This window comes from Eschrichtius robustus, chromosome 12 (assembly GCF_028021215.1).
Source record: "Eschrichtius robustus isolate mEscRob2 chromosome 12, mEscRob2.pri, whole genome shotgun sequence".
Classification (NCBI taxonomy): domain Eukaryota; kingdom Metazoa; phylum Chordata; class Mammalia; order Artiodactyla; family Eschrichtiidae; genus Eschrichtius; species Eschrichtius robustus.
The window spans coordinates 68849117-68862865 of record NC_090835.1 but is presented as its reverse complement, the minus strand read 5'-3'; the positions used below and the strand labels follow the sequence as shown (position 1 = coordinate 68862865).

Sequence of the window (13749 nt, the reverse complement as noted above, 5' to 3'; positions counted from 1 at the left end):
CTTCAACTCCCCGCCTCCTTCAAATGGTTCCCTAACAATCAAGACCCAGATCTCCATCTAGTGAGCTTATATTATATATAATTAACACACTATTGCTTTTGTGGGCTAACTGGGAACCTATTCAACATTTATAACACTATTTCTACTACTGGACCACACACTCCAAATTTCAAACTTAGAAATAAATTTTGAGAACATAACACTTCCATAAGTCAGAGACTTAAATACACTGACCTCTCACGATCAGTGTTCTCATTCTTTAAATGATGGGCTGACATCCAAGATAGATAGATATAGATATAAATATAGATATAGATATAGATATATCTCCAAGGCACTATAAAGACTGAGTATACATGTAAAATGATCATTGCTGTGGGCGAATAAAACAACGTCAATCAACAAATAATTTATAATACATCTAGTCCTTATTTTTGTGGCAAGAAGGTACAAACTACATACCCTTTACCTAACTTGCTAATGTGAATTATTTTTACACCTTAGTTTTTCCATTTACTACAGATATTGATTGATTCCACTGCTTATAAATATTGGGAAATGTTCTTTAGCATCTATAATCAGCACCAGTAGCACTTACTTCATCACGCAAAGATAAAAGGTCCCTTAATGATACTGGGTGAATTGGATTCCTTGCCCTTCTGCTCTCCCACCCCCACTCCTGCTCCGGTCTATGGTTCCCTGAGTATAACTATGCACTCCCACTCCACATACCTTCTCCAGCACCCACTTCACCCACTCAAAACATCTTCAGACTCTCTGGTTTTCAAAGTAGCCAAAGGACATAATCCCTGCCATATGGAGGTCACACTCCAGTGGTTGTAGAGAATTAAGCTGTGATAAAAAGAACCTTTTTTTTTTTTCAGCAATTAATGCCATACTTAACAGATTATTATTCAACCAGGCTTTATATTAGGTGAGGGTAACTAAATGACCTCTAATTTTTTTTTCACTGTGAGAATACAGTATATGATTGCGCTATCTTCTTAAACTTTGGATAATTAAATCTTCTAAGGACCCAACCCAGTATTACATTTCAAGTATTTCACCTATGCTGAGGTCAAAGTTTATCTTGTAGTGTGCCTTGATAAGAAAAAAATGATAAACGGGACCAGCCCTTGTTTCCTTCTCTCCTTAAGCAGTGATACGGAGCATTCATCTCTACCTCTCCGTGTTAAAATACTAAGAAACATAATTCTTAAATATCTAAAGAATTAGACATTTGGGTAAGTTAGGCACTGTTAGTGATCTCTCTTGAGCAACTTTAGTAAGATAAGTAGTAGTCACTGTTCATTGAATACTTTTCAGTATCAGGCACTTTTATACATTATTTCTAATCCTCAAAACAACAGAGTGCATTATTATCCCCCATTTTACAGATGAGAAAACTGAAGCTTCAAGAAGCAAAAAGACTTGCTGAACACCAGTTTACAAGTAGCAGAGTCAGAATGTACAGCCACCTTTTAGAATCCAAAGTCCTGGTTCTTTCTACTACAATGACATGCCTCTCAATTTTTCAAAGCAGCTAATTTCATTATTTGTGAATCATACATTAAGCTTTGTACGTCAGATACATATGACAGTACTGATTTGAAATTTTTATTGCTTATAAATGCTACTTTTTAAGACACAAGATAACCACTTTATGATAAAAGAGAATCATCCTTGGAAAGTTGTAAAGACTCTAATACAAAAACTATGAAATTCAAATTTTAGTTTCTTTAGTAAAGATAAAAGACTATGCCAATGGGGTACTAAGCTTATAGAACAGAATGAAATTATTTAATATCCAGGGTAGTCTGAAGACCAAATATTTAACAAAAACTCAAACGCCTAAAGAACGGCCCCTCTTTTCTCTCAAGGTACATGACTGTTATTTTGACAGGGAGCAAAGCATCACATCCATTCCAAGCAAGAAATGTTATAGGTTAATGGTTACAAATTACCCTAATTATTTTCATTGAACCTCCCAATTTGAACATTTCTCCAAAAAGATCTTCTGTTTTCAAGGTTCTGACATTTGCTTGTGACTCATATTTACAAATAAATCAGAATTTGAAAATTAAACAGAGGCAAAAATAAAGTGGCCATCTGGTTTACCACAGATGAAGTAAAGAAATTTTCAAAACATACCCATCAGAATGACTAAAATGAAAAAGATAAAAAATATCAAGTGTTGGCAAGGATATAGAGCAACCAGAACTCTCATACATTTCTGGTGGAAGTGCAAATTGGTACAGCCACTTTGGAAAACTGTTTGGCAATATCTATTAAAATTTAACATATACATATCCCACAACCCAGAAATTCCACTCTTAGGTATATCCCCAACCAATATGTATACATTTGTTCACCAAAGGACATGTACTAGAATGTTCCTAACAACACTATTCAGCATAGCCCTAAACTGGGAAACTATCCAAATGTCCATCAACAGTAAAATATATAAATGCATTTAGGTATATTCACATAATAGAATACTAGACAGCAATGAAAATGAAAAATCTACAAATTGATACAACAGAGATTAACCTCACAAAAATAATGTTGAACTAAAGAAGCCAGACATGAAAGCTACATTCTGTGATTCCATTTATATAAATTACAAAAAAAGACAAAACTAATCTTTGCTGTTAGAAATCAGGACAGTGGCTACCCTTTGGTAGAGGTAATGATGGGAGGAGACACAAGGGGGCTTCTTGGTGCTGATAATATTCTCTTCCTTCATGTAGGTGCTGGCGGCAAGAGTATGTTCAGTAGATGAGAAGCATTAGAGCAGCAGAGTGATTAAGGAGCCCGGCTCTGGGGACTTCCCTGGTGGTGCAGTGGTTAAGAATCCACCTGCCAATGCAGGGGACATGGGTTCGATCCCTGGTCCAGGAAGATCCCACATGCCGCAGAGCAACTAATCCCGTGCGCCACAACTACTGAGCCTGCACTCTAGAGCCCGCACTCCGCAACTACTGAGCCCGTGTGTTGCAACTTCTGAAGCCCGCATGCCTAGAGCCCATGCTCTGCAACAAGAGAAGCCACTGCAATGAGAAGCCCGTGCACTACAACAAAGAGTAGCCCCCGCTCGCTGCAACTGGAGAATGCCCGCGCACAGCAACGAAGACCCAAAGCAACCAAAAATAAATAATAAATAAAAATTTTAAAAATAAATAAAATAGGGCTTCCCTGGTGGCGCAGCGGTTGAGAATCTGCCTGCCAATGCAGGGGACACGGGTTCGAGCCCTGGTCTGGGAAGATCCCACATGCCGCAGAGCAACTAGGCCCGTGAGCCACAATTACTGAGCCTGCGCGTCTGGAGCTTGTGCTCCGCAACAAGAGAGGCCACGACAGTGAGAGGCCCGCGCACTGCGATGAAGAGTGGCCCCCGCTTGCCACAACTAGAGAAAGCCCTCGCACAGAAACGAAGACCCAACACAGCCAAAAATAAATATAAATAAATAAAAATTTTTAAAAAAAAGCTTTAAAAAAAAAAATAAATAAATAAATAAATAAAATAGAACAGATGATTAATAAGGCATTTAAAAAAAAAAAAAGGAGCCCGGCTCTGGAATGGGAGTGACTGCGTTAGAATCTCAGTTCCATCACTTACTAGTTATGATTTGGGGCAAGTTACTTAACTTCTCTGTGCCTCATTTCTTCATCGATAAAATGGGGCTAATGTCTCCTTCACAGGGTTAGTCTGAGGATTAAATCATCATAAGACTTGTAAAATGCTTATTCGCACAGTTGGCTATTACTATTAAATATTTGCTGAGTAAACAAAAGCGCTTATTCTGAAGCAACGCAACAAGATGAGGAAGGAAACAAATACATATATGATTGCACTACTGCCAGAAAATGCACAAAATAATTATTTGGGAAATGAAGATGACAATAAGTGAAGTCTAGTATAAAGGGGCGTGATCTGGAAGCTGAGACTAGGCCTACAAACCTTCACCTAAACAGACCCTGGGCAAGCAGGGCAAGCCTCTCTGAGCCTGCAGCTCCCAGCAGTCCACCGGAGGCTGGCCCAGTGATCTCTCCAGGATGACGAGTATAAACGAGTGGAGGCACTGATCAGAAACAGAGGGCTGAGCTCACAGTCAGGCTCTCTTATTCTCTGAAAGGACTCTGAAATCTTCTATGCCTCTGAATTTCACCTAATGCTTATGTTTTTTAAAATGTCTATCATGTCTATCAGCCACGTCTTTGTCACTCGGGGTCACATTTCCCACAGCCATTCTGAGTAAATAATTCAGACTTCTGATGGGTTTCTAAAAGAGCCAGTTGGATTAGTTGCTGTCACCCATACCATGGAAGTGTATTCTCTGGCCATGTGATAATAGCTACTCTTTATTAAACGCTACTTCCACGCCAGGCACTATAATAAATACTTTATCCCCAATTCTCAAAAAATTCTGCAAAGCATGTAGTATTCTTCCTTATTCTCATCCTTTACAGATAAGAAAACTAAGGCTCAGAAAGGCTGCCCTGTTCATTAAGTGGCAGAGCTGGAAGGTGAATCTAGCTTGTCTGGCTCCAGAAAAAACGCTCTTTTCCTGAGCCATAGTCCCTTGACTCACTTTACAATCTATCATATTTCTTCTTACTTGTATAACAAAAGGTCTTAGCTAAGGTGTTCTAAAACAAGAATAATCTAATTCGGTGAAAAATCAATTTTGGATATTTTTTAAATGATTACTTTTGTTTCTAAGTAAAGGTCTCCTCCTGGGTTTATTTAAATGAATACTGTACATTGAAGCTATTTGTATTAAACAGCAGTCATCCAAACCATAGGTTAAAGCCCTTAGAAGAGATTTATACTTCTTTCCTCCTGAATCCCCAGTGCCCAGATCAGTGCTTGGCCTAGACAAGACACTTAACAAAAGTATCTTGAACATCACCTCCTTCAAATCTTGTTTACCAAAATACTCTACTAACAAGTAGGATGCATTCCAACAAGAAACTTTAGTACCTGAAACTTCATGACCAAAATTAAAAATAATATGTGAGTCACTGGGGTATCCTTCCTGCTATAGGACACTCTTCCAGGTCAAGCGGCACTGTCATCATCAGCAAGTAATTATTAAACACCTATAAATATTTACTTAATATAGTAACCCAGTATCCCTTCTCTTCTCTCTCCTTCCCCATCAGGTTTGGCAAGACACAGAAGCTATAGTTCCCCTCCAGGCAGGCCGGCCTCTGTATGTGTAGTAGAGACCATACAAAGACACAAATGTCACATGTGATTAAGGCAGCTTTTCCGAGTTAAACCAACAGAAAGGCCTCAGGAGTTTGACCTTTCCCCCAATCAGACCCATGTCCTAGCACTTTTCCCGGAGCCCTGAAATTGCAGCCCTGAATAACCTTCTCCCCCTACCTCCTCAGTCAACCACACAACCCTGAGGAAACAAGAAACTTCTCCCAATGTCTGTCATACCTATCCCTAATTCATCTAAAAGAGGTACTTTGTTCACTAAGGATTCACTGAATGTGTCAGCATATACCATTAAAATTTTTCTTTAAAAACTCTGTCTTCATAGAGGGTGCACAGAATATGAGTGTCCTATGGGGAAAGTATACCAGAATTAGAAAGCTGGGTTCTATTTCTCTGCCTTTTTTTTTGGCCGGGCCATGGGGCTTGTGGGATCCTAGTTCCCGGACTAGGGATTGAACCCGGGCCCTTGACAGTGAAAGCGCTGAGTCCTGACCACTGGACCGCCAGGGAACTCCCTCTATTTCTCTACCTTACCTTCCACTGCAACTTAGGCAAGTCATTTATCCTCCTAGGCTTTACCTTCCTCAGCCATAAAATGAGAGGTTGAACTAGTCAAGGATTATTCAGGGCATTCACTCAAGATGCCTTATGGGGTGAAGGCATGTGCTTTAAGGGGTTCTTAACCCTCCCTCCCCCCCCCCCGGGGAACTTATATTAAAAATTACTTGTTTGTGTATGTGGAATTTTCTGGAGAAGTCTATGGCTTATATCAAATTGTCACACAAGTTGTGGCCCCCAAAATAGCCATATCTCATGTTTTATTGAGCACTTACTATGTGCTAGGCACTGCACCAAGCCCTTGTGTATTAACTCATATAACCCTCACAATAACCCTTTGAGTTAGATACTATTATTATCCTCATTTTACAGTTAAAGAAAGTAAACCAAAAGGACTTCCCTGGCGGTCCTGTGGTTAAGACTTCACCTTCCAGTGCAGGGGGTGCAGGTTCGATCCCTGGTGGGGGAGCTAGGATCCCCCATGCCTGGGGCCAAAGAACCAAAACATAAAATAGAAGCAATATTGTAACAAATTCAATAAAGACTTAAAAAAAAAAAAGAAGAAAAAGAAACCAGAAAGAGCCTGGGCTTTTAAACACAGTGCTTTGTTAGGTAAGGTCATCTCTAAACTTTAAAATTCTCTGATTCTGTGTTCACACAAATTAATGGTTTTCCTTTAGTTAAATTTTCTGTCTCATTTCACAATCATTAGTCCTACACATAAGTCTTTACACAGAACAACCAAATTTATGGAACACCCAAATGAATGTTACCTGAAAAAGAATATATTAAGGGATTAACCAAGTAAAGGGTCCAAAGGCACTTTCCAGCTCCAGCCTCCAATCTGCTTTTACCTTTAAGACATGGTGTGGTGATTAACCAAAAGATGTATCTGAATCTAATGACTAATTAAAGTCTAAAATCAAAGTAACAGTAAATTGGCCAGTGTCTGCCAGAAAAGGAGATGCAGTGACAGCAATAGTGTCTCACACACCCTCACCAAGGCAATGAGAAGACCAGGAAAGACACATGAGTGCAAGGTCTGGGGTCCCATGGTGACTGGCTTCTCCCCCTACTCGAACCTCCTGAAAACCACTGACCACTGTGGAGCCAAGGATTGGATCACTTTCCACGTGACAGACAACGGCTGTCTAAAGGTATTAAGGCATCACCAAGCCCCGCCTGGAATAAGGAGTGAAAACGAACTGAAAGGCTAGCTTCCAATTTTTGTGGACACCAGTTCTGACAACCTGCAATCGTAGTCAGGGATCAGCAGTCACCCAATTACACATGAATTGTTTTGCCTGTCACCTGGCTCGGGTCCAAATGACTTGAGGGACATCACATTGCTTAATAAATGATTGCAAAGTAGAAGTGGATGTCGTTAGTTCTTTTCACAGGCTGTCAAAAAACCTCCACATCTTAAAGGGAAGGTTGTTGAAACTTTATGCCCAACTCTCATGGCCCTTCTCCATTTAGTCTATGTAAGGAGAAGAGAAGCAAAGGAAGGAGAAAGGAGATCAGAGGAACGGCCCTGGGTGCAAGGATTAGCTTTTTCAAGGGTGATGCAACAGGGTCAGACAGACGATGAAGAGGAGGAGCTGGGTGCTTCTGGGAAGGAGAAACCAGTGTCGGGGTTGGGAATCTGAACGGAATATGGGTTATGCAGGACTGGGTGACAGCGTTATTTAGAAGGGGCCGGGGAAGAAGGATCTAGCCCGGAGCAGAACTAGGAAGAGGAAGGCCGGGGTGGCGGTGGTGGGCGGGTCAAGAGGCGGGCAGACAGCCCCGAGGGAGGGGCAGCGGGTCCTCAGCCGAGAGGAAACACAGCGGGGCGGGCAGGAAAGGATGGAAACCGCGGGGTCCACGGAGTGACGGGCAGAGGGCCCGGGGGGCATGCAAGGGAGGACGGGGTGACCTGCCCGGCGGTGTGGGAACTGAGGGTGCGCGCAGCCGGTCAGGAGACCCTTGGGGTCGGGAGGGCCGGGGGGCTGTTAGGCTGGGGAGGAGAGCCTGGGCACCCGCGCAAGGGCAGGGGCGTCGGGTCCCGGAGGGCCCAGGGCCAGGGAAGAGCAGAGTGGTGACAACGTTCGGGGCCACCGGAGCGGGGAGGCGGCCGTCCGGCTCGAGTTGAGGCGGGGATCGCCGCCGAGTCCCGGCCCGGGCTGAGGAGAGGGAGGCCGGCCAGGAGCACGGCGTCAGGGAGGAGGGTCGAAGGGGGCGAGGAAGGGCCCGGGACCGCTGGGGCCGGGGCTGGCTCTCTCACCGGGAAAGGTGCTTCAGGATCTGCTTCTTAATGAGCCCGGCCATGCCGGAGCCGTGGCCCGCGTGGAAGGCAGGCGGGCAGCTGTGTTCTCCTCAGCCGCGGATAAGAGGCGGCCCCTCACCTCGCCGCGGCGCGGGGACCGGACGCCGCCGCCACAGCTGCCGCCATGGCGCCCTCCCGCCCCTGCCCCGGCGCCCGGAGCTCCGCCACGATCCCACCCACCCGCGCGGCGACAAGGAGATCGCGCGCGTCCAGCCTGGCTTGCGGCGGCCCGGGTCGCGCGCTGTGGGCGGGGCGCGCGGCGGCGGCGGCGGGGGCGCGCGCGGCGAGGGGCGGGGCGGGCGAGCTCTGAGCTCTCTCTCTCTCCCCTCAGCCCCGCCTGCTGTCTGAAGCCGACGGAGATCTGAAGGGCTTCGCCTCTGAACTGCAGGAGGTTCACACCCCGGCAGTCTCCTTGAAGCATCAGGGAAAGGCGGCGTGTCTGTAATTTTTTGCAGGAATTAGATAGATAATTGCACACCTCCTGGTCCGCTTCTCATTCATTTCCCTCACACGTTAACTCATTTGTTGAACACCAGCTAACTGTACTGCAGGAATCGGGCTGGGGAGTGAAAAGTCTCAAGGAACTCACAGGCCCATAGAACCACTGCGCTCTGCTGCTTTGTGCTGAAGAGTGAGAGGGGGGCGCCTCGCCATCCTCTATGTGCCCCTCTTAGCCTTTACCTGGTTAACCAAAGGATAAATGTTTACTCAACACATATGAAATGTACTGCAGAAGCACCCACTCTCAAATGCTGGGGGCAGCAGAAAATGAGGCAGTAACTTTAAATGACCAAGGGCTTTAGAGATAAACTTTGTTTTACAAATAAGGCAACTGAAGCCCAGGGGAAATAGTTGAAAGAGCTTACTGAAGGTCACAGCTACCTAGTGAGACAAAAGACTAGAACCCAAGTGTTCTTACTCTCAGTCCAGTGCTACTTCCACTCAGTCCATACACTTAAAAGTGTAACCCATATGCCGGGGACACGTGTAGATTCGGGCAAAGGTGGGAAGGTGGCAGTTTTCTGGACTTAAACCTTCAAGCAAAAACCTGAGCAAAATACTCTCTGAGACAGGCTTTTAGGAAATCTGGCCACCAGTTAATTTTAAGTTTATTCATTCTTGTAATTAGATAATACATGAACATAATACAAAAATCAAGATAAGCCTCTCCCCTCCCCTGTCCCTCAGCCATTCAATTCCCTTCCACTAAACAACTGTTACCCCTTTCCCAAATTACATTTTTGTTTTGTTTTAATTTATTTCATTTAATTTATTTATCTTTGGCTGCATTGGGTCTTCGTTGCTGCGCGCGGGCTTTCTCTAGTTACGGTGAGCGGGGGCTACTCTTTGCTATGGTGCGCGGTGTTCTCATTGTGGTGACTTCTCTTGTTGCAGAGCACGGGCTCTAGGTGCATGGGCTTCAGTAGTTGTGGTGTGCAGGCTTCAGTAGTTGTGGCACGCGGGCTCTAGAGTGCAGGCTCAGTAGTTGTGGTGCACGGACTTAGTTGCTCCGCAGCACGTGGGATCTTCCCGGACGCGGGTTCCAAACTGTGTCCCTGGCATTGGCAGGTGGATTCTTAGCCACTGCGCCACCAGGGAAGCCCCCAAATTACGTTTTCAAAAGGGAACAAATCATCCTCAGCCTGGGTTCTCTACTATCCATTTTCCTCCATCAGGACTGCATAATCTATCATTATTTGTTCCTGTGCCCACTTCTCACCAGAATACATACCAGGGACCAATAGACCCCACGGAAGAAGAGATTTCTTGCCAGGATTATTGACCATAATCGCTCCTTCCCAATTTGGCTGTCACCTGCTGGGGTCTCAGAGCAATTTCTTGCATTTCTTGATCCTTTTCCGAGAGCACCCCAGCAGCTGACTGGATATCTGACATTAGCTATGTAAAACAAAACTTGCCTCAAGCTCAGAGACTCAGCATCCTTGTTGGATGATTCATCATGCCTGATGAATGAGATATTTTTATTGAAAGCAAAAACTCATGCTCTAAAAAAATATGGCCCCTCTAAGGACCATGGAATAGGAGAGTTCATACTCTCACCAATAGTATTGTGTGTACCTTTCCCTGCAATACTAAGAATGCAAAGCATATAAAAACAAAAGGGATTTGGGGCCGATCTGTATTTTTTTTAAGGTTAAACATTTCATTTTGAAATGACTGTAGATTAACATTCAGTTAAAGTAAGAAATAATACAGAGATCCCTGTACCCTTTACCCAGTTCCCCCCAATGGTAACATCTTGCAAAACTTTAGTACAATATCACAACCAAGATATTGACATTGATACATTCAGTGTACAGAATATTTCTTCCTGATATGAATCCCTTTTATTTCCTTTTCTTGCCTTATAGAGTGGGCTACCACTCCTGGCACTTTGTTTAATAGCACTGGTGAGAGCAGACATCCTTTCTTTGTTCCCAACCTTAGGGGGTAAGCATTCATTCAGTCTTTCACCATTAAGTATAACGTTAACTGTAGATTTTTTTGTAGGTGCTCTTTTCAACTTAACGAAGTTCTCCTCTATTCCTATTTTTTCTGAGAGTTTTTATCAAGAATAAATGTTTAGGGACTTCCCCGATGGTCCAGTGGCTAATGCTCCATGCTTCCAATGCAGGGGGCCTGGGTTTGATCCCTGGTCAGGGAACTAGATCCCACATGCCACAACTAAGAGGTTGCATGCTGCAACTAAAGATCCTGCATGCAGCAACTAAGACCCGGCACAGCCAAATACATAAATAAATACTTAAAAAATAAATAAATAAAGGATGTGTTTTTAAAAAAGAATAGGGACTTCCCTGGTGGCACAGTGATTAATAATCTGCCTGCCAATGGAGGGGACACGGGTTCGAGCCCTGGTCTGAGAAGATCCCACATGCCGCGGAGCAACTAAGCCCGTGTGCCACAACTACTCATCCTGCACTCGAGAGCCCGCGAGCCACAACTACTGAGCCCGCGTGCCACAACTACTGCAGCCCGTGTGCCTAGAGCCTGTGCTCACAACAAAGAGAAGCCACCACAATGAGAAGCCTGCACACTGCAACAAAGAGTAGCCCCCGCTCGCCGCAACTAGAGAAAGCCCACGCGCAGCCAATAAATAAATAAATTAATTAATTAATTATTTTAAAAGAATAAATGTTTACTTTTTTTCAAAGGCTTTTTCTGCAGTTAATGTTATGTAATTTTTTTTTTTAGCCTGTTAACATGATGGATTACATTGTTTGACTTTTCAAATACTGAACCAGCTTGCATCCCTGGAGTAAACCTCATTTAAACATGGTGTATAATTACTTCTATATATTGATGAATTCTACTTGTCAATATTTGGTTAAGAATTTGTGTATATTTCCTTGATGGCTAATAATGTGGAACATCTTTTCATGTGCTTATAGGCCATTTGTAAATCTTTGGAGAAATGTCTATTCAGATCCTTTGTCCTTTTTTTTTAAAATTTATTTTTGGCTGTGTTGTGTCTTTGGTGCCATGCACGGGCTTTCTCTAGTTGTGGAGAGTGGGGGCTACTCTTCATTGCAGTGCGCAGGCTTCTCATTGGGTGGCTTCTCTTGTTGCGGAGCATGGGCTCTAGGTGTGCGGGCTTCAGTAGTTGTGGCTCGTGGGCTCTAGAGCACAGGCTCAGTAGTTGTGGCACACGGGCTCAGTTGCTCCACAGCATGTGGGATCTTCCCAGACCAGGGCTTAAACCAGTGTCCCCTGCATTGGCAGGCAGATTCCTAACCACTGCACCACCAGGGAAGCCCCCCCCTTGTCCATTTTTAAATTGGGCTGTCTTTATTATCAAGTTGCAATAGTTCTTTTTGTATTCTAGATGCAAGTCCCTTATCAGATATATTATTTGCAAAAATTTTCTCCCATTATCTTTTCATTTTCCTGACTGTAAACTTTGAAGCACAAAAATTTTTAATTTTGATATCATTTATCTTTTTTCTTTTATTGCTGTGTTTTTCGTGTTGTATCTAAGAAATCATTGCATAATCCAAAGTCATGAAGATTTACATGTATGTTTTCATCTAAAAGTTGTATAGTTTTAGCTCTTACATTTACTCAAAATGATCCATTTTGAGCTAATTTTTGTATATGGTGTGATGAAGGGAAACAATTTCATTATTTTGCATTTGGATATCTAGTTGTCTCAGCATCATTCATTGAAAAGAATATTCTTTCCCTACTGAATTATCTTGGTGAAAATCAGTTGCCATGTACCAGGAACTGACATAGGTTGTAGGTCAATTATGCTTCAAAAAAAACCAAACTCATAGAAATAGAGATCAGACTTGTGGTTGCCAGAGGTAGGGCGTTGCAGGGGAAATGGGGAATTGGATGAAGGCAGTCAAAGGTACAAATTTGTTATAAGATAAATAAGTACTAGGGATATAATGTACAACATGATAAATACAGTTAACATTGCTGCATGTTTTATATTAAAGTTGTTAACAAAGTAAATCCTAAGAGTTCTCATCCCAAGGAAAAAAAATTTTTTTCTATTTCTTCAAATTTGTATGTTTATGAAAGGATGGATCTTCACTAAACTTATTGTGGTCATCATTTCATAATGTATGTAAGTCAAATCATTATACTGTACACCTAAAACTTATACAGTGCTGTATGTCAATTATATCTCAAAACTGAAAGTAAAATAATAATAATAATAATAATAATAATAATAATAATAATAATAGAAAAGCATTGCCAATAAAAGTAAGGGTTTATTTCTGAACTCTTAATTCTATTCCATTCATCTATATGTCTAATCTTATGCCAGTAACACAATGTCTTGATTAGTGTAGCTTTGTAGTAAGTTTTTTTTTTTTAATAAATTTATTTTATTTATTTTTGGCTGCGTTGGGTCTTCGTTACTGCGAGCAGGCTTTCTCTAGTTACGGTGAGCGGGGGCTACTCTTTGCTATGGTGCGCGGTGTTCTCATTGTGGTGACTTCTCTTGTTGCAGAGCACAGGCTCTATGCATGCAGGCTTCAGAAGTTGTGGCACGCGGCCTCAGTAGTTGTGGCTCATGGGCTTGTAGTAAGTTTTGAAATAAGGAATCTATAGTGTTTTTGAGTGTATAGCTTTTAGTTGTACAGCTTTTGTTTCTCTAGGTATTACATTATTTATACAAACCTTATCACAGTCTACTGGTATTGCCATTTACCAGACATAATGAAGTATAGAAACCTTACCTCCCTTTGTTCCTTTTTTCTCCTGGAGGTATAATTGTCTTAAATATTTCCTCCACATATGTTTAGAGCTGCATTAATCAGTGTTGTGATTTTTGTGTCAACCATCAAACGTAATTTAGAAAACTCAGGAAAAGTATAGTCTACTGTACTTAACCATATTTTTGCTTACCATAGCCTTCCTTCCTGATGTTATGAGATTCATTCATTTATTGTTTCCTTTCTGTTTAGAGAACTTTTTAGCCATTCTTTTAGGGTATATCTGCTGGCAACAAATTCCCTTAGTTGTGCTTCATTGGAGAACATGCTTATTTCCCATTCAATCCTGAAACACTATTTTCACTGGATATAGAATTCTGGACTGATAGGTCTTCTCTTTCAGCACTTCAAAACTGTTTGCCTCTTCCTTCTGGTGTCCATGGTTTCTGATGAAAAACTGCTGT

General features: G+C 42.6%; 1 protein-coding gene across 3 annotated transcripts in view; it reads right to left on the bottom strand.

Annotated features, from left to right (window-relative positions):
* BLTP3A (bridge-like lipid transfer protein family member 3A) overlaps positions 1-8250 on the bottom strand; it is a 59161-nt gene extending 50911 nt beyond the window's left edge. For all 3 annotated transcript variants that reach the window (XM_068557915.1, XM_068557917.1, XM_068557916.1), the window contains exon 1: positions 8055-8250. In XM_068557915.1, coding sequence (XP_068414016.1) covers positions 8055-8098 — 44 coding nt within the window. In that variant the 5' untranslated portion in view covers positions 8099-8250. The remainder of the gene's footprint in view (positions 1-8054) is intronic.
* Between the last annotated feature and the right edge of the window lie 5499 nt (positions 8251-13749).